Raw genomic sequence first — 21,770 nt, forward strand, 5'->3', positions numbered from 1 at the left:
AGTCTTATTCAAACTCAAGTTTGTCTAATTCCAGAGCCTGTGCTTTTAACCAAATGCTCTATAAGCCAAAGGAAGGATTTCATGGGGATTTAAAAAAAATGCAGGTCATTTGGCAACCAAAGGGGCTACCTATATAGTTCTTTCTCTTTTACTGTTATTTTTATACCCTAGTTAGCTGTATATATGCTGCTTTTATTCCTAAACAGGTAGCTCACTCAGGGAAGAAACTGTGGTACTGCCTAGTACAAGGCTGAACTTAAAGTGGCCACTGTTGGAGGCTGTACAAAATGGGATATGACAACATTCTGCCGCTGACATGTGACTCCAACCACTTGGGTTGGTTGAGCTGAGCTAGTCAACTCCAGAGAACAGTGAAGGAAGTAATACCAACACGGAAGGAAGATCACTCAAAGAAATGAAGTATAAATGCAAGTTTTGCTTAAGTGAATGGAGATCTAGAATTTGCAATATAAAAAGTTAGACAATTAAGCAATAAACCATTAGCTAAGTAGGAAAATGATTTAAGAAATTACATGCAATTTTATAACTTATGAGACTTTGGTTTCAGTAACGGCAGTGGTTTGTAAGGACCACCACACCCAGTGAAAACACGTAAGAATGCCAGATAATGGAGGAAATACATATATGTAATAAAATATATTTTAAAGTCACCTTAAAAGCACTGAAGACCTGACAGAAACAGAGAAACAGTTAAATACAGGCCAATATAATGAAAAGTGAAAACCCAGAGAGGTAAGTAAAGCAATGAAGCCACTTGTACAGATTTTGGCAAAGGCTTCCTATTTCAACAGCCTCCTCAGCAAAAGGCTTATCAAGACCCAGCAATCTTCTGGGAACTCTCCTCAAATGAAGCTGAGTCATAAAAAACAAACCCTCTGGATAAGGATGAATTGGAAATAAACTAACCCAGAGCATGTGAAATTTGTATTGGTCTAAATGGAACCAGGGGGGAAAATCCATTAGAGGTTGTAGTCATGGGCCAGCCCTTGCTCAGATTTGAAATGATATGCCTTGCTTGTGTGTTCAAGGGAATCTTAAGCCTTTAACATGGTTTAAGATAGGCCCACTTTGCAATGTTCCTGGGTACCTGTAGAATAAAAGATAAAGTCTGTTTGTCCCAGTCTTCAAAAAATTCTTACAAATAATTTTAGTTAAAAAAGCAGTACTCAATAAAAAATAAGGATAAATAAGAAAACAAGGCTCAGTGAGCAGAAACCAAGAGAAGAGGAAGCTAAGACAGTTCTCCATATGTTCAGACATGAAGAGATTACACACAGATTATAAAACAGCTCTGAAAATTTTAAAGTAATAAAAGAAATCCTGAAAATATCTGCAGTGGAGAAAAACTATAAGAAATGACTTGGCATATTTTTAAAAGAACCAAATAGAACCAGAAAATGTCCAGAATGCATTACAGAAATAGAATGAAACAATCAGAGGCTAAATGATAAGTAAGATGTAGAGAAAAGACTAAGTCACATTTAATGGTATTTTTGGAAGAGAAGAGAAGGAGAAAGGCAAAGGTAGTATTTTAATAGAAGTATACTGATAATTTCTCAGAACTGAGGAAAGATACTCCACAACTGAAGTAGTGTAACAATTTCCAAGATGCATAAGAAATTTGCATTTTTACATTATAGCAAAAATGCACATCAAAGATAAAAAGAATGCAAGAGAAAAGATTCCAAAGGCAGTTTAAAAATGACAGATGACTTTACAGTAACAACAATGGAAGCCAACCGATAATGGAAAAATAATTTTGAAACCAGAATTCTACAGAGAAAAGTCATTTATGAGTGAGGATGAAATAAATAAAAATTTGAACAAATACTGATAGAGTAATCTAAGAACTGGCAAACAGCAAACCCTCTAAAGGATATTTGAAAAGATATACTTAGGCAGAAAGACACTGATCTCTCATATGAAAGGTCTATTATGATAGAAGGAATAAAGGGCAAGGAAAGTAGGAAATATGAAGAAAAATCAAAATAAACATTAACTGGATAAAACAGTAATTATTGTCTGGGAATTTTTATAAAAAGTAAATTTAAATACCTGAAAACAGTAAGAAAAGTCAGTAGAAGGTTAAATGGAATTTACTCTTCTAAGTTAACTGCTGGCAAACTGGGGTCAAATCCTGCCTGCTGCCTATATTTATAAATAAATTTTGTTGGAATATAGCCCTAACCCATTTGTTTATGTACTGTTTATGGCTGCTTACTTGCTATAACAGCAAAGTTGGATAGATGTGATAGAAACCATATGGTTTGAAAAAATATTTACTATCTGACCCTTCAAAGAAAAAGTTTGCCAACTCTGGTTCTAAGGTCCTTGCATTATCAAGGTATAGAGCTATGGTACTGATTAACTTTAGATACCAGTAAATTAAGTATGCATGTTGTAATGTCTAGTTTAACCAACAAAGGATAGAAAAAGGGTACATAACTTCTAAACTGATAGAAAAAATTCAAACAATGAAAAAAAATTAGTTTAAAAGACTGAAGAAAAAAACAAAACAAATGGGACAAATAGTACATATAAGGTGATACATTTAAAGTCAAACATACAGGTAATTTTATTAAAATGTAAACTAGCTTAGTGATTCACTTAAAGGTTATAGATTATCAGACTGGGGAAAAACCAGAAATCAACTATGTGGTGCTTTGAAATGACATACAGAATGTAAGAATACAGAAAGGCCTTAAATAAAAGGAAAAAATACACCATGCAAATACTAAGCAAAGGAATGATACAGTTTTATTAGTATTAGACAAAGTACACAAAAAGCTATAAGCTAGAGAGGGTTACCTTGTAATGCCAAAGGTTAAGTTGCCAAGAAGAAATATTCCCTGAGTTATGTATCTAATAATTTAGCCTTAAAGTATATAAAGCAAAACTACTTGAACCACAGAGAAACATACAAATCCTATTGACTATCTCTATTGGGAAATGTTAACATACCTCTCTCTCTGTGACTGATAGGAAGAAACAGACAAAAAAAAAAAAAAAAAAAGAACCCAGCAATGTCCTAAACAATTCAAACAACATAATTAACAAACCTGATCTAAAAAAGATACACAGAATCTATATTCAGCAACTGTAAAATACTTTTTTTCCAAGCAAACTGAGAACATTATAAAACTTGACCACATGCTAGGCATAAACAGTCAATGTATTTTAAAATCAGGGAAGAGAATGTTCTCTGACCACAATACAATTAAACTAAACATAAAAAAGGATATAACAAAAGTTAAGAGGATACATTAAGAAGATAGAAAAAGAAATACAATAGCAACTGATCTAGGAAAAAAAAGAAGATGCAAATAATCAATATCACAAATGAAATGACTGTTGAGCTCCTACAGACATGTAAAGGAAAATGTTATGGAGAACTTCATGCTAATAAACTTGAAAATTTAGGTTGAATGGACAAATTCTTAGAAAAACATAATTGTCTAACAATGATTCAAGACACAAGAAACCCGAACAGCCCCATAAATAGTAAATAATACATCTCAGTGGCCCAAATTCTAAGCCCATATTGGTTCAGTAATAAATTACCAAACTCCCAAGGAAGAAATAGTTCCAACATTTAGTCAATGTATCTAAGAACAAAATAGGAGTATTCCCAAATAATTTTATGAAACTAGAATCATATTGATATGGAAATCTGAAAATAGCAAAAAGGAAAATTAGATGTCAATCCCACTCAACAGAAATACAAATGAATGAATTTTTCACACAATATAGAACTAAGTTCTGTGGAGTATAAAAAACATGATATGCTATGAGAATAATATAGCACACAAGTTTAGTTTAAAATAGAAAATAAACCAAAAGATAATATTATTATATTATTACTAGATTATTAAAATACTATCAGTTAAGAGATTATATTATTATTATTAAAGTATTATAGTTTAAAAGAACAAAAATGAAGTAATTGAATACAGAAATATCATTTGCTAAAATGTATCTACCATTTGTGATGAAATCTGTTAGTAAATAGCAATATAACTTTCTTAATCTAGATGTCAAATTTTATCAACAAAACTTTAAGAGCAAACATCTTTGTGAAAGCTTGGAAGTTTTCCCTTTGTGATCAGAAGTCACAAAACCAAGGTGTACAGAAACATTAATATAGCAGGCCCAAGACTGTTATCCTTAGAAGGTCCTGCTTACAAGGTTGGCCTGCAGCTAGGAATTAGACTGACTGGTAAATGGTTTCCTACACTGACATAAAACTTTTCTTAAAATGTTAAGAATGGTTCACTGTGCCTAAATCATTTACATAAACTAAGTGATTCTATCTGCTTTCCTTCTGGGAAATCTGGTATATGCTAGTTTAGAGGGTGCTTCACCAGCCCCCAATAAAAGCCTTGGGAACTGAATTATTAACGAGCTTCCCTAGTAGATAATACTTTACATGTGTTATCAAACTGAGGAATTAACCATGCCAATGGGAGAGGGCCCTTTGAGGCTCATGTCTGGATTCCTCAAGACTTTGCCCTGTATGCTTTTTCCTTTTATTATTCTTGCTCTGTATCCTCTCACTGTATCAAGTTTTAGCCATGAGAACAACAGTATGTTGAGTTCTATGAATCTTTCTAGTAAATCATCAAGCCTAAGGGAGGACCTGGGACTTACAACACAAATATCTACTATTATCAATAGTCTTTGAGATTAAACTGGAAGTCCTAGCTATTCCAATAAGGCAAGAAAAAAGATTATAAAAGAATAAGGATGGAAAGACAGAAAAAAAATTGTGATGAATTCTTAATAGTTTTACTTCTGCATAGTTCTTAATGAAAAAGGGATGAATGAGTATGAAAATTAGGTACATTAAAACAAGTCCTGTTAGCTCTTCTTTCAGAACTAGACTCCTATCACTTGTCAATAATTCTAACGGCATTATCCAAACCACCATCATCACTCATTGGAACAATAGCAGTAGCCTCATAACTGGTCTCTCGGCTTCCAATCTTTTACCCTCCTCCACTAACTTGCCCGACAGCAGCAAGATGATCTTTCAAAAAGTAAATGTGCTCAAAACCTTCCATAGCTTCTATTTCCACTTAGAGTACATTAGAAGCCCTCACCAGTTTCTCTGATCTCATGTTCAACATTCTCCTCCTCTCTCAACTATGCTTCAGTTACCCTGCTCCTCTTTTAATTCCTCAAACACACCAACCTCATTCCTGACTTAGTCTTTGGTTTTGTTACAACCTGGAATAGTCTTCTTCCAAATGTTCACATAATTTGCTTAGTTCTCACCATTGAGATTGCTGCTTAAATGTCATCTCAGAGAAGCTTCCCCTGACCACTGTATTAAAGATAGTACCACTCCACTTACTCCCAATACCATTTTTATTTTCTTTACTTCCCTATGCCTTCTTTATTTTCCACATGCACATAACTCTCTCTCCTGTCTCTCCCACTACAATACAAGCTCCACAGGGGTGAAGGAAGGACTTTGTTTTGGTCAATGCTTATCCCTAGCAACTGGGAAGCCCCACATCATCGTAGCCACTTAATACATTTGAGTGAAAAAATGAATCTAATTGATTACAAGGAATTCTAACTGGAAGAGATTAGAAGAAATACTTACATGTTTATTGCTTATTGGTCTTTTCAAGAAAACATCTCTAGAAATATGGTCTGCTTTTCTTGCCACATCTTCCAAAAATCGATAATCTAAAAATTTCAAAACAGAAACTAAACAAATGACATATGCCAGTAGCCAGGAAGCATCAATCTGCTATGCCTAAGATGGCTTACCACTCAGGAGATTCATTTCAGTAAACTGTGGTATTGAAATATATGCAGTTTTATCTCGAACTCCATTACATGTCAGCTCTGCTTTGTGTTTCTTTACGCAGGGCAAACTGAAGAGACAAAGAGAGGGTGCTTTTATACTGTGAGGTAAGGAGAGTACAGACAGAGGTAATAAAGTAGGAAATTACATATATACCTGCACGAATATCGCATACAACGTGGACATCTGTACTTTGCTTCTTTTGTACCACAAGTTCCACACCTACAAAAACCCACATGAAACTTAATAAATTACCAAATACTAAACACTTATTTATAAACTTTTCATGCTGAGTCAATCGTCACAACTTACAGATGTTAGCACAGTGAATAAAGTATATACAAGAAACTGATAAAATACCTGACAGCTGTCAAACACTGTTAAAAAAATTCTCCTCTAGGAAACCGTGTCCAAATGACACTGCATTTACAATGCTGTTAATGATACATAATTCAAGAAAATGTAATACACTGTAAAAGATTATCTCACTTTTTAATTCTTTTTCTACTATAATCAGAGAATGAGATTAACCACTGATACTTCAATTTGTAATTCCTGGCAATCTGTTAACGACTGCCTGTGTGTGTGTGTGTGTGTGTGTGTACATTTATGTGTGCTTACCTGCATATACCCAGAATTCCAGTCGAGCTATGTTTAGATACCTTAAAATCACGCATATCAGAAAAAAGAATTTAAGACTCAGTCATTTAAGGAGTAGCACTTGTGTCTTTTTTCCCCCAACTCCACACTCAACCTAGAATGGGCATCAAAATAATCTAGAAATGCTTTTGCCATTATCTGTCTTCAATGCTCTTCTAGAATCTTGGGATTCTAACAATCCAACTACAGCTAATTCTATTTGGCTCACTGTGTTCTAGACAGTACTAGTCCCAAGAATCTGACCACTCTTTATTTCCTATGCGGTCACATGATCACACACAAGGAAGTTATATCAAAAGCAACAAATTTTCATAGTACCTGTAGAGAAACTAGACAATTGGGTGCATTTAATTTTAACACAATCCATTTTGCTGTTGTTGGTTTTGTTAGACCTTTCCTCTATCCTCTCAAAGAAATACTGAGTCAAGAACATATTAAATCAAGCCAGAATCTGATCCAAGGGTTTTTTGGTCCTAAAATTTTCACATCCTAACTTGGTCCCTACCAAGCACACATTATTTTCACTTAATTTGTTGTCATCTGACAAAACCCTCCCTTTCCAATTCCACCCCCACCCACCATCACTCAGACTCCAGGGATCCAAGCTTGCATTTACTCTGTATTCCACACTCTGCTGGCAGTGTAGTTCCCTTCAATCTAGACAACAGATGACTTCACAGTTTTATTTTCCCAGTGGATTTCTCCCTGCCCTACCTTGACATGGCCAGTTTCCGCTTCAGGTCCACAGGGGGATTTATCTGAGGTTCTTCTTTCACTTTTGTATCAACCATCACTTCTTTCTTCGGGAAATACTCCTCTTCTTTTATACACACTTCATCCATCATTTCCTCCTCTTTTATGTTTTGACCACCAAACGTCTCCTCCTGTTTTATTTCCAAGTTATCTTTTTTCTCTTCCTTCACTTCTAGCCAGTTCATTACCTCTTCCTTCACCTTCACTTTCTCTTCTTTTACCTCTAGTTCATTCACCTTCTCTTCTTTTACAACCAAACTATTATTCATTTCCTCCTTCACCTCCAACGTTGCCGGTTTCTCCTCCTTCACCTCAGGCCCATCCTCCACCTCCTGCTTTACCCTCTGGCCGCCCAGCATACCTTCTTCCATTTCCGACCAATCCATAACTTCTTGCTTCACAACCGTGGGGACCACTCGCATTCCCTCTGCCCTTTGTCCGCTTCCTTCTCTTCTAACCCCTGTATTCTCCATCCCTGTCACTCCATTCCCCGCTTCCCCACTGCCGGCCTCCTTAGTCCCTGCTTTGCCCCTGACTCCTTCCCTATCGGGCTCAACACTCAGCCGCGCCCCCTCAGCGCCACTCTGGAGACCTACTCCCAATATCTGTGCATTTTCAGCAAAATCCATCAGCTCACGACCCTTGGCCCCGGGGCCACTCTGTCCTTCAATGTAGCTGGTCCACGCCAACAGGAACAAATCACACACCAGAACACCGACAGCGACCCACGTGTGAGCTGGGAAGTCACAATCCGCACACGCCGGCCCAAAGCGTTCCGACCAATTTGTCGTAAAGCAACACTTCCGCACCTCGCCACCTCACGACTCATAGAGCTCTTTACGGCTCTGCGGAGGTCTGACCCGGATCCGCTGGGAGAACCTCCGTGAGACCACGCCCACAGTGATCGGGTCTCTTGGGCGGAGCTTCGCCGAACGCCCGCCCTGGGGGCAGCCTCGGCCCGTGGCCACACTCTATTAAAAAGAGAGGAAGAGTCTGGGGAGGGAGAGAAGCAAAATGCTTTCTGTTGGATTTGGAAGACCCACCCTGATTTGGATTAACGATTAAACCTAATCTTGTGGGAAAATGACGGATACAGCTAATACTATGTCCCGGCTTCAGTTTCTTCACCTACACCCTAGAGACGATGGTATTACAAATCTTAGTGTTATCGTGAAGATTAAATGGAAACAAGCTAGCAGTGCCTGAAGTAAACTCACGTAGTGACTGTTGTTACTAGGAATCTTTATCGGTCTCAGGTAGAAAAGAGGGCATTAACTTTTATTCTTTCAATACTCTGTCAGTAACAGCCCTCATCAGCCATTTCTTTGTCCCTAGCATCCTACAGAATTCTAAGACAGTGTATATAATATGTGTGTGTGTGTGTGTGTGTGTGTGTGTGTGTATATATATAAATTAAATATATAAAAATATATTTAAAGATGGAAACAAGTTAAATCCATCCTCAGGACTAGAAGATCTAAAATAAACACAAAAATACAAAAAAAAATTCCCCCTTCTCACATCTGTTTCAATTATTTTAAAAAATTATTATTATTACATACTGGGCATTAATTTTCACCTAATCTTCACATCATTTCTGTGAGATATACATTCACATTTCTTACTTTAACCTAATCTTCATTTCTGTGAGATATGTAATTTTCTCTCTGCATAAGGATACTTCAAAGAAATGGCTTCTTTAGCTATAGGTTGCTTTGTGCTACCTCCTCAAGTCCTGCTATAGTTTACAGGGTATTCAGCTCTTACCCTCATTCACAAGTTAGCCTGGGAATGGCAATTTTGAATGAGTGGGCAGAGTGAGAAAGAGAGGTAAGTTTGAAACCTTAGGCATCACTGATTACGCAGTATTGGAAGGAGCATTGAAGTAAGCTGAGAGAGTTTAATAAAATCTTGTGAGTTGTGAGGAAGAAGCTTCCACAGGAATTACATGGACAGTCTCTTTTGGAGGTACTTACAGGTGCCAGCTGCTCGTGGAGTCAGAGAGCTTGACTGTATTTTCAGGCTGGATTACACATTTACACTAGAAAAAGGGGCTAAATGACAGAAAGAAATCCAAGTGGCCTTGCTAAAGACAAGATTTGGAAGATGGGAGCAACATGAGGGAGTGGTGATTCTCAAAAGAATAAAGCAATCTGAATATTCTTTTAAGATTACAGAGAAAGTTCCAGAACTAAAAATCATTCACCAGAAGCATAAAGACTTTATAAGATTTGGAACTTTCATTTCCTCACATACATTCTTATAATCTGTGTGAGTTTTTTTAAGTCACTGAACAAAAAGGTGTTAAACCAGTAAGGATCCTTGACAGCATCACAGCTAGTCTTTTGCCTAAGTTGATCAACATTGTGGGCTGTATTTTAATGGTCTCAGAGGTTGAGGTGGTATTGTGGAGTGGCAGTTTTTTCCTAGGGGGTTCTCAGATTTTCTGAGTCAGGCTCCAAGATCCATCACCACCTTCTCACTTACATGACGTCTTCAGGTTATACTTGAGGACTCCAGGAGGCAATAGGATTGTTATTTGCTATCTTTTCAGGAACTGATTTGCTAGATTGAAGTTCTGGAAAATAATGATGGGAATCAATTTCTGAAATGATTTGAAGGGTGTCCCAAATATCCTTCCTACTGGTCTTCCCATGCCATTGCTCAGATTTTCCCAGGACGCAACAGGCTTCATTATATTCATACAGGTTTTATCACATTCACAACTTTGAGCCAATGCACTAACTCCCTAGTGCTTGTCCATGCACTGTTGCATTATAGCATTACCCTGTGTATTTCATCAGAAACAGATTTCTGGGCCTCTCCCTAGAGGTACTTAATCAAAATAGAGAGATCTGCTGGGAAATCTTCATCATACTTAGCATAGCCAATTACTATGTAGGTCATGGTGAAAAGTTATGCTTTAATAGGATGAAGCACCATACATTGAAGGATTAGCTTACATTTCTGAAATTATTAAAAATCCTAGTCTTGTGTGGGAGAACCAAACTCATATTTTGGTCAGAAAATGAGGACTGCTAAAGAGCCTGCTGCCAAACACCATACCTACTGCTCAGGTAATTTCTGTGCCACTAGAGCATCCTCCCTTTGTTTATTGCACTCATCAAACAAACAAACAAACACAACCTTTTCACTTCCTACAGAATGAACTACACTTATGTTTCATTTCAGGTTAAAAGCACAGATGGACTAGCTTTTGTGAAACTTGAGGCTCATACAGTTTAGGGTCCTGTCTAGGAAGAAAAATTAAAAATTACTGTACTTTTGCAAACTTTACAAACAAGTGTCCCTGTAAAGATATTTTGAAGGCTACTTCAGGGCTGTAAAACTTAAATTTATTAAATTTATATTTATTTAAACTTAAATTTATTAGTTCATGGTAACTCCTTTATTAGCTTTTTTACTCTTTCTTTACAGAAAGCATATTTTAAGTGAACTTGATAGAACTTTTATTAACTTGTACTTTTTAGGCTTTAGCTTAATGTGCTAACATTTCACCAACAGGAAAATATTTTTACAGTATAATCTGTGAATTTAAATATTTTACATTTGACTTATGGTTACTTGGCACTGTGTGCATAAGTGTTTTGGTTGTGCTCTTCATGCTTTTAATGTATAAGAACTAATATAATACAAGAAATTATAGGTGAAAAATGTTGCACTGTGATTATATAAAGCCTTTTTGACATGCAACAATAAATTCCAAGTAGAATAAATATAAAGTAAATACGCAGCATGTCACAGATAAATTGTTCAAAGCTGAAGAGATAAAGAGAAATCTTGAAAGAAACAAGAGAAAGATGACATATTATACATGGAGAATAACAATATGAATGATGGTTAACTTCTCATCACAAACAATAAAGGCCCGAGACATTAGATCAACATATCCAAACTGCTGGGAAAAAAACTGCACCAAGAATTCTCTATCTAGAAAAAATATCTTTCAAAAATACTTTCTTGAAATTTTTGTGAAATTCAAGACAAAAATGAATTAATCACCAGCCAACCTACACTATAAGAAATGGTAAAGGAAATTCTTCAGATGAAGGGGAATAACACCAGATGGTAACATGGATCTACAGAACAAAAATATTTATATATATTTAATTTGACTCCCCTAGTTAAAAAAATAGTATATTTAAAGGAAAAATTATTACCCTTTATTACTGGATTTATAATATATATAGGTTTTCTACATATGGCAACAAAAACACAAAAGATGAGGGGATTAAGTGGAAGTATACTGTTGCAAGTTTCCCATATTTCACTTGAAATAATTTAGTAGTACCTGTAAATAAATTGTGATAAATTATAGCTTAATACTGTAATCTCTCAGCAGCTACTAAGAAATAGAATAAAGGGCAGGATTTTTTTTTTCCTCTTTATAGATGAGGAAACTTCTGCTTCGATGGAATTGCTCGTATCAGACCAAAACTGCTGCTAAGAACAACTATAAAATCTGGATAAGATATAAAATAGATGTTTGACAGCATCTATGCTCATCCAAAGCAGCCAGGGCTAGACAAGAAATAAGGGAATGAAATACATTAAAGTAAACTGGACCTTCTCCAGTTACTTTTCTCCCCTGAGGAAATTGCTGCGCTAAAAAAGAATTATCCTAGAACTTTTGGCAGTTTTCAGGACTGATGGGGTAGGGAGGAGAGTGAGATGAAACTTGGGGCTCAGGACTGACAAAGTAGGATATCTCTGTACCAAAGGTTTTCTAAGGACACCTCAAAGGCTCCCCCTTGGAGTAATGGAAAACTAGGGATAGACCAGCTCACAGAAGGCCTAAAATTCAGTTTTGAACCATCTCAATCATTGACTGGATTAAATTACCTGCCAAAAGGAAATTAAATTCTCTCAGGAGGGAGCTATTATAATTCAGAGCTTCTGAAAATTTTCACACAGAATGTATGACATTTAATAAAAATTGTTTTATGTGCCAGGAGACAAGACCAAATGCTGGAAACTAAAAGACAAAATACATGATAGAAAAAGAATGTTAGGACATGCAGATATTGCAATACTCAGATATGGACTTTAAGTCAATAATGATTATTAATATGCTTAATAAGTGATAAATGGCAGGGTGGAAAATTTCCCCAAAGAACTGGAATCTATAAAAAATTAAATGAGCACATTAGAATTGAAAAGTACAATTTCTAAAATTAAGAACTCAAAAATGGGTTTGACGAACACCCAGCACAGGTAACTAAAACATAAATGAAAAAGATACATGAACTGAAGCATAAAAAGAAAAAAGACTGGAAATACAGAGAGAAGATTGATAGATGTGACACCGTGAATATGTCTAGAATATGTGTAAGTGAAGTTTCAGGAGAGGACAGTGGAATGGGCCATAGTAAAGTTTGAAGAAACCCTGCCCAAAAATTTTCTAAGGTTTACAAGAGATATCAAGTCATAGATTCAAGAAGTACTTTGAATCCCAAGCAACTAATTACACAGAAAACTACCCTGAGCACATTGTGAGAAAACTATTAAAAACTAAGGACAAAAAAACCCCTTAAAAGCAAAAAGCTCTCTTTGAAACCCTTCTTTCAGTTCTTTTGAGTATATAGATGAAGTAGAATTGCTGGATCATATGGTAATTCCGTGTTTAACATTTGAGAAATTGCCAACCTGTTTTCCATAGTGGCAGCACCATTTTACATTCTTCCTGGCAATGAAAAAGGGTTCCAGTATTTGCATATCCTTACCACCACTTACTTTCCTTTTCTTTTTTTTTTTTGATACCAGCCATCCTAATAGGTGCAAAGTGGTATCTAACTGTGGTTTTGATTTTCATTTCCTAATGACTAGTGATGTTTTCCTTTCTTGGGTATTTGTGTATCTTTTTTGGAGAAACATCTGTTGTTTGACCATTTTCCAATTGGGTTGCTTTTTTTTTCTTTTTTTAATTGTAGGATTTCTTTATATTATTATATATATATATATAATCCCTTATCAGATATACGATTTGCAAATATTTTCTTCCATTCTGTGGGATGTTTCTCCACTCTCTTGGTAGTGTTCTTTAATGCACAGAAGTTTTTAATTTTGATGTAGTCCAATTTATCTTTTTGTTTTGTTGACTGTGCCTTTGGTGTAATCTCCAAATAATCATGGCCAAACCCAATGTCATGATGCCTTTCCCCTATGTTTTCTCCTAAGAGTTTTATAGTTTTAGCTCTGAAATTTAGGACTTTGATCCATCTTGAGTTAATTTTTGTATGTAATGTAAGGTAAGGGTCCAACTTCACTCGTTTGCATGCGTATGTCCAAGTTTCTCAGCACCATTTGTTGAAACAAATTGCCCTTTCCCATTGAAAGCTCTTATCACCCTTATTAGAAATCAACTGACCATATATGAAAGAGTTTATTTCTGTGCCATGACCTCATTTTGTACAAATAGGAAATAGGCCCTATTTCACAGGTATGAAATCCGTTCATAGGTATGTAACATATGATTTAATAATGTAAGTATTCATAGTACAGAAGGGCTATGCCAGAAGGGCTATCATACATAATAAAACAATATGGTAAAAAAAGAAGTAAAACAAAGTTCACCAAAAAATATTTAAGCATATTTTTATTATAGTTGAGTGTGGTTTGCTGTGGCTAAAGGTATGTTTATAAAGAATGTATAAGCTTTTCTATGTACCAAAATGTATAATATTATCCTTTTAATACTGGACTAACATTTTTCTGACAAGGAAAGTCTGAACTGGCTGAGCCTATTTTCAATGGCAGAAGACTAGTTTTCTTCTGCATGTTGCTTTAAAGACTGAAAAAGTTCATTCTTTTAGGTCCCAACTTATTTAAATTTAAGAACAGCAAAAGAAAATCAACAATTACTACAAAAACATGTGATTTCTATGAAGCAGAAATATAAAGTTTTTATAATTTAAAACAACAGCAATTTCAAAAGATTTGCTGAATTAAAACTTTACAAAATATATATATACAAAGTATCATTCCAGATGATCATGGATTTTTAAAAATAGTGTATCACAATTCCCAAACTCTAATCCAAACCTACTACTGGATGTAGCTGGCCTGTAATATTCTTTACAACAACTTAAAAAATAAAACAAAAACAAAAGAAACCTATCAATTCTCTTGTGCATAAGTACAGGTTACAATGCGCTGGTATTGATTCCATATTCACAAAGAGAATTTTAAAATAGAACAAGGATTTCATATAAATAATATTTTACTTGTTACTAAGTATGTGATCAAACAAATTAAAATAAGTAGCCACCAAACATCTTGATGTAACCAGTACATACAGTCTTACAGAATGACAAAGACGAAAAAAAATAAAATAGTCTATGAAAGCCACAAGCACCTTGTTTTAGAAAAGCACCAAGCAACACAAAAAGGCAACAAATAAGAGGTAGTATACCACCGGCTAAGATGTATATGCCCTTTGGGGACCTGAATACAACTTAGTATTTAGGAAAATAACACATATTAGACTGTGGTGTGATTTTTAGACAGAAGCATTGCACATTTGGGAGCATTAGCCAGTATTGCTCCATAGTGCTCTGCATCTCCAGCTGTCTAATAGGTATTTTGCTCTCAGACAGTCAAAATATATAGGATACCTGAAGAATTCCATGTTTATAAATTTTCAGTTCTAGGGAATTCTCTAAGAAAGCTCAGATCAATATAAATTTTAAAAGAATTAAATACTTTATCAATTATAGTCTTTTAAAAAATGCCTTTCCCCTTCTTAAGAGGAAGTCTTTTTTTTCCTGAGATTCTTTAAGATCTAGCCAATGCTTTATATCATGCATTTCACAAATAGTATCTTTCCATTTATATTTTTCTCTCTGCAGCAATTACCTGGCCAACAGCATGAATTCTGAACTAATTCTTAGACTTTAGAGAAAGCATACAGAACTGCTTTCAATGTAGTACTTCCTTTCAGTTTTGAGATGAGGAAGTTTTTGTACTTCAATTACTGGGAGTTGATTTGGGTCCTGGGTATGAAAAAGGAATTTTGCTTTATGCCAGCTGCCATCTTGAATCTGTAAAATAAGAACAACATTATTTGATATGTAATTACTTTATTAGCAGTCATTTTCAGCAGACAATGTACTTCAGACAATGTAGATTTATTTTAAGGGTCAAAGGAAATGAATAGAGAGTGCCTGGAACAATGTCCATCACAGAGTAAGTGCTTATTAAATGGTAATGATTACTATGAGTTACTGAAAATGTGGGCTTATTACTTTCTTTAAATGGTATTGCACCTTCTAATTTTTCAGTTTCAGAGGCTAAGGCTAGACTTCCAGTTCTGTTGCCTGGGTATCATTGGAACAGATATAAATATAGTCTATGAAAGCCACAAGCACCTTGTTTTAGAAAAGCACCAAGCAACACAAAAAGGCAACAAATATGAGGTAGTATACCACTCTAGTGTGAGTAATACCCATCTGTTCTGTGTTCCTTTACTTGGGACTGATTCTTCAGGGTAGTCATTTTTCTTGGATGAAACGGAATAAACTACCTCAACCCCTCTCTACTTTAGGCAGGAAGTAATCGGAATCACCTCAGTCAGAAGTAAATTATAATTACGTTGAATCATCTTTTAGTTTTCTTTTTTTCTATTCTGTGGTTAATGTTTTATACTTTCTTTTCTAGGCATCTCTCTTTCTCTAATTATTGTATGTTCTTTATTCCTGATAAATTCTATTATGGAATAAAACTATATCACAAAATATCCTACTATTAAGATTCAACAATACAAAATAGAGAAACACAATGGAATGGTTTTGTGAAGCTTTTTATTTGGCAGTTTATTCACTTATTCACAGAACTATCATGATATAAAGTTTAGAAACTGAAGGAACTTCAGAGATTATTTAAGCTATAAAGTCCATTTAAGTTACAGCAATTGAAGTTCACTCAAGATATATCACTAAAGTCATAGCTTGGTGTGATAACAAGAACTAGAGTTCTGTGTATAAGATACTGTTATAGATTAACTCATTAAATCTTTCAAGCAATGTTTATTGAAAGTATATGCTAAGTTCTTCTGGCACAGTTAAATAAGATATAATCCCCTATTTTCTTACAGCACTTGGGAAATATAAAGATGAATAAAGTGATTTTGCCTTCTGAATTCTAACAACTTATAAATCTAGTCAGAGGGAGGAAAAACATAAACAGCTATAATATAAGACTATAAATGGTAAGTGCAATTTAACTAATGTAGACAACAGTGTTAAATTACTCATTTCCAACTGGAGTAGTCAGAGAAAGCTTTGTGAATTCAGGATTCAGAATTTAAGGTAGGCCTTCAATTATGCCTCAAATTTTCACTTCTTTAGAGAGGTAGAGAAGGGCATTTCAGAGAAAGGGAATGACATGAATAAAAAAAACAAAAATAGCAGAAAAGTAGAAAGTGATTTTGAAAATAAAGGGGCATGGGGTACAAGTACAGATTTTGGCCTGGGACAGATTTTGATAGAATTCTAGGTACTAGCATTCTTCTCACATGTAAAATGGGAATGACAAAAACCTAACTCATAGGGTTATGAGGATTAAATTGAGGTTTCAATTAAAAGTACCTCCCAGGATAGTGTGGTATGGGGTTTGGAGTTATATACACCTGGGGTTGATTACTTGTGCCTCCACAAATTTAGCTGTATGACCTTGAGCAAGTTACTTAACCAGTCTGTGGCTTCACTATCTTACCTATAAAACAATAATAGCTTTTTTTCACAAAGCTGTTATAATTAATTAAAATAATGTATGTAATACTAGGGTACCTGCCATTTAATAAGGAACCAATAATTACTGGTAGGAATTGTTCCTCCCATTATTATCATGGTGATGGATAGATCAGTTGGGCCATGGCTTAGGGTAGAACGGCAGGGAAAGCCAAGCTGGAGAGGTAGATTGAGGACTGTCTCTTCTAAGTGTTGAATAAAGAGCTAATAATTTTAGACTGTCTCAGAGATAGTAGTGAGTCACTGAGTTTCTGGACAAAATTGTAAAAGTTAATTTGTTGGTAGCGATCTCTTTGCTTAGGGAGAATGAACACTGTCTGACAATTTGCCTATGATTTTTCAAATATCCAAGCACTATTTTTCTGGAAATAAAATGTTATGATGAAGTAGAGTTCCCTGGAAATGATAAGAGATGTTAAATCACAGGCTTCATTGCACACAAGAGCAGGAAACCAAGCTACTTAAAGTCGTTATTGATATGTATGGAAAGTGGGCAACTCTATTCTCTATAATAAGGGATAGCAAACTCTTCTGAAAAGGCCTAGATAGTATGTGTTCTGGGTTTTGTGTGACAGACAGTCTCTGGGTCACATTTACTCAACCCTGTCATTGTAGTGTGAGACAGCCATAGTTAATAAGCAAATAAATGAGTGTGGCTGTGTTGCAATAACATTTATTTACAAAAAAGAATGGTGGGCTGGATTTGGTCTGTGGACTAATGTTTGCTGTTAGCTGCTCTGTAATGGAATATTTTAATATTATTGGTTTTTCATAACATTCATTATTTAGTTTTAATGGGTAAATTGGGCAATGATTCAAATACTGATTGGTAGAGCCAGTAACTGTGCATTGTGCCCATATTTGGTGTAGATATAGGGACTGACAAAAATGAAATAAAACTGACTTGCCTCTATAGCCTGTCTTCCATGAAGTAAAAATGGTGAAATATATGACAAAAAATTATTTATCTCTATGCTCTATGTATCTATCCAGGTGTAATATAATTATTTCATGTGGGGAATAAAAAATTATGTATTAATACCTGTTTTGCATGTAAAAACTCATGGATAACCAATGGATATGACAAAAGTTGACAAAATATGATATATGCAAATACTGGATTCTGAAAAATGTAAAGTGATTACAAATTAGGCACATTAAAACTTCCTACCCTTCTGTATCTGCAGTTTGCAGTTAAAGTCTTACTCCCATTATTTTAATTTTATATTTTTATCAATTTTAAGTTAGTTATACTGAACAAGTCTAACAATGCCATTCCCTTACCTTGCAGTCATCTGAAAGCACTTCAGGTTCAAGTAGAGTGTTTTCTTCAAAAATTTGTCCATTCCATCCCTTGAAACCAATAGGCAATCCTGAGCCACCTGTCTGAGTGCTTGTCCACACTGGAGTGTTTAGACAGTGAATGGTGATGATATGGGTTGCTTCTGAGCTCAGTAAATGAAGGAAGTTCATCTGGACTTTCCCAACTCCAAACTCCAACTAATGTCATAGAAACAGGATGCAGGTTATAAGATGCAGCAACTGAGAAACCTACAGTTTGGGAAAACTTGAGGACAAGTCCTTGAAAGGTATCCTTGAGAAAGATACTTTCCTTGGTATGTAAGTGCCAGTCAGTCAGTGGTGTGCAGGTAAAGGCTTACCACTGACTTTTAGTGATGATGTCATTTTCAGTAAAACTTTAGGTAACTGGCTACTGATTACAAACACTGCAGCTATTTGGGGATTTTCTAAAGTATGTGTGTGTATAAAAAACATATGCTTCACATTTTTAAAAGGAATTATAAAGCATAATCAATAGAGTAAGCCATCATAAGCCAATCATAAAAATACACAAACAAAAATGTCAAGATTTACTAGGACAATTTTCTAAAAACAAAAAATTTCTTTCTTGTATATGGTAGAGAATGATACCTTTGCTTCTGTTCATAAAATTCATAATTATTTAAACTGATAGGATTTTAAAAATAATTGTTCACTGATACTGAGCAAATAGTAAGGTATTTATATTTTAGAAATAGTATTCTAAAATTCAGTGCATACCTTTGTCACAGAAACTGGAGATAAACATGTCTGACCACCAGCACTGAAATTACAGAACACCTCAATGGCATCTGAAGGGCATCCAAGATTTGGATCAATCCAGTACTTCCCTGTTGATTTATTGTAAAACATAAAGACACTTAAATGCCATGCTAAAATATATTTGAACCATCCTTACAAATTTTCATGATACTTTAAATATATTTTTTCAATCTTACCCATAAAAAAAACTTAGAAGATAGAAAGATATTTACATTTAAGGAGTGAACGCAAGCATTCTGTAAAATTGATACTGAAAATATTGTAGATTTCACACACATCAATTTGAGGGCATTTCATCATTTTAATAAAAAATGATAGAATGGCTGCATTTATTGCCACATTCTACAGATGAGATGAGCTCAGCAGCTTAAAGTGAATTGTCCAAAGTTACATAGTTAATATGAAAGCTGCAGTTAATGTGGTGTATGTGTATATTTCTGTTCTATGTCATTTGAGTTAAAAATGAGTATTTAAAAAAATAGAAACTTCTTGAGATAAAATGTATCTTTATGATAATTAAAAATAAAACATTTTTTGTTTTCAGAAAGAAAATATACAATTAAATGGTTGTCATATTTGTGCATTCTTCACTAGATTTGTAGGTGGGAAACCATTCCACTGACAGCCCAGGAGAATCAAGTGCCAGGAGAATTAAAGTTAGCCTATCCAAGCTGAAATACTCAGGCTGAAGAAGTATTGAGCTAGTATCTTAATTCTAGGAAGAATTAAGATTCTTTCTGCCACTCCCCACCCTCTTTACTTTAACCATTAACTTTCAGGCTCAGAACACTGAAATAGCACCTTATTTAGCAAAAGGAAGGTATCTTTCAATGAGGTATGCCTGCTTTCTTGCATTAAAGTGGCAAGACAATCAAAGAGTTTTCTCAAATGTCACTTTTTACAGTAGGTAGAAATTCTTGTTCATTCCACCCTTACCCTACAGCAAAGATTTCTCTAGCTCATCCTGGGCTTCCTCCAGTCCATTATTTTGGCTTCTAAAACATCCTCAACTATTCTCCCCTTTACTATTGTACTAATCTTTCAAAATGAACACTTGCTGAATTGGTAGCTCCAAGTTGCAGTGGTTTTCAAACACTGGAGGCATGAGAACCATCTGTTAAAACACAGATATCTGGGTGCCACCCCCAGAGTTGTTGATTCATTAAGTCTGGAGCAGGGCTTGAGAAGCTGCATTTTAAAATCTAATTCTAGTCCAGGGACCACATTTGGAGAACCACTGACTTATTGAAATATGGAAGAAAGAAATGTCAAAGAGATTATACTCCCCAGATCCCTTCTCCCTTCATTTCATCAGGATTTTGAACATTTTGTAAAATTTATAGAAACTAGAGCTGGATTTTTCACCAGGACTGACATAGGCTTTCTGTCTTACCTAATAAGGTAAACACACATTTGTACTCACCATCTCTTCTCCAGGAAATAGTTTCCTACTACTATATGAGTTAATAAATACTTAAAAAAAAAACTGGCTCTTCCCTGAGGACACTGCTTCCCTTGCAGCCCTTTCAAGTTCTGCCACAGCCTCTACAGCAAAGCAGCTGGAGCAGGGAAGGTGTCTTTCTACTTCTCATTGCCACCTCCAGACCATCCTTCTTTTTCCCAAAAATCGCTCCATGGTAATTCTTTGAAGACTTAGCTTTGGCTGGCTATCACTTTCAGAAAATCTATTTATGACTTAATTCTTCATGATTTTAAATCTACAATAATGATACTTCCAATACCTTGGCCTCTCAGTCTGTTAACTCTTTTCCACCAATGTTCTCATACCCTTTCTGTGTTCTCCCTCATTCCCTGCCCCATTTACTTTCACCATTAACTTCCAAGGCCATACCCTAGCCTTTGTTACCTAAGACTATAATTCCTCCATAATTAAACCTCTCTTTTCTATTCAGCTGATTTCCTCTAGTGTCCTGACTCCAATAGTTCTTCTATCCCCTCAAGATCTACCATCTATGGATAATTGTATGTTCACTTCCCATCCTACCCAGCTGAAAACCTACAATCCTCTACTGCAATTAATTTCCTTAGAGACTTACTGAACATTCCCTCCCTGCCTCACTTCACTGTACTTGTCTTATAAAAGCCTAACCTTACATAGTCTAATTTTATGCCTAATCTGTAGCCATACCTGCACAGTTAAATGTAGCAAGAAACACACAATTATGCTGACTGACCTCACTTTAAATTTAAATGTTTGTAAGGTTACTATTTAGTAATACTATGTTTCTCTAGTCCATTCCTCTGTCATTTTCCTAGTTAATTACTTGAAATATTTTCCTCTCCCCTGAAATTTATTATACCTATTCCTTCATCCTTATTCTTGACAGGTAAACTTTAAATTTCAATAAGACAACTGAAGCAATCTGAAGGAAACTTATATAAGCTCCCACTACTAGATCTGTATTTAGTTCTATAAGCCCTATCACCTATCTGTATTTGCACACACATATTCTGCCTTCTCTTATTATTGTGAATAAACTGTGTTCCTATTCCTATATAATGCTTTTCTTGCCTATTATACATTCCGTTTAAAATTCCTCCTCTCATATTTTCTGTTGTCTGCTCCTTCTGCCAGTTCTCAGGCTATATAGAAGGATATATACCTTTGTAATATGAACCCTTGACATCAA

At 35.1% G+C, this 21,770-nt stretch overlaps 2 protein-coding genes across 8 annotated transcripts in view; both read right to left on the reverse strand.

Moving 5' to 3' along the window:
• Window positions 1-8,052, reverse strand: part of ZNHIT6 (zinc finger HIT-type containing 6) — an 85,037-nt gene extending 76,985 nt beyond the window's left edge. For all 3 annotated transcript variants that reach the window (XR_008997048.1, XR_008997049.1, XM_036890277.2), the window contains exons 1-4: window positions 7,211-8,052; window positions 5,993-6,058; window positions 5,800-5,906; window positions 5,630-5,715 (exon numbers count right to left, since the gene is read on the reverse strand). Coding sequence is in view for 1 of the 3 variants with exons in the window: in XM_036890277.2 (XP_036746172.2) it covers window positions 5,630-5,715; window positions 5,800-5,906; window positions 5,993-6,058; window positions 7,211-7,878 (927 nt within the window). In the remaining 2 variants the exon portion in view is untranslated. The remainder of the gene's footprint in view (window positions 1-5,629; window positions 5,716-5,799; window positions 5,907-5,992; window positions 6,059-7,210) is intronic.
• Window positions 8,053-13,670: 5,618 nt separating this feature from the next.
• COL24A1 (collagen type XXIV alpha 1 chain) overlaps window positions 13,671-21,770 on the reverse strand; it is a 377,298-nt gene continuing 369,198 nt past the window's right edge. For 4 of the 5 annotated variants that reach the window (XM_036890301.2, XM_057500389.1, XM_057500388.1 and 1 more), the window contains 3 exons: window positions 19,078-19,187; window positions 18,301-18,516; window positions 13,671-15,309 (listed from right to left, as the gene is read on the reverse strand). In XM_036890301.2, the coding sequence (XP_036746196.2) occupies window positions 15,163-15,309; window positions 18,301-18,516; window positions 19,078-19,187 (473 nt within the window). In that variant the 3' untranslated portion in view covers window positions 13,671-15,162. The remainder of the gene's footprint in view (window positions 15,310-18,300; window positions 18,517-19,077; window positions 19,188-21,770) is intronic. The other variant, XM_036890303.2, reaches the window with a different exon arrangement.

This window comes from Manis pentadactyla, chromosome 4 (genome assembly GCF_030020395.1).
Source record: "Manis pentadactyla isolate mManPen7 chromosome 4, mManPen7.hap1, whole genome shotgun sequence".
NCBI classification, from domain to species: Eukaryota; Metazoa; Chordata; class Mammalia; order Pholidota; family Manidae; genus Manis; species Manis pentadactyla.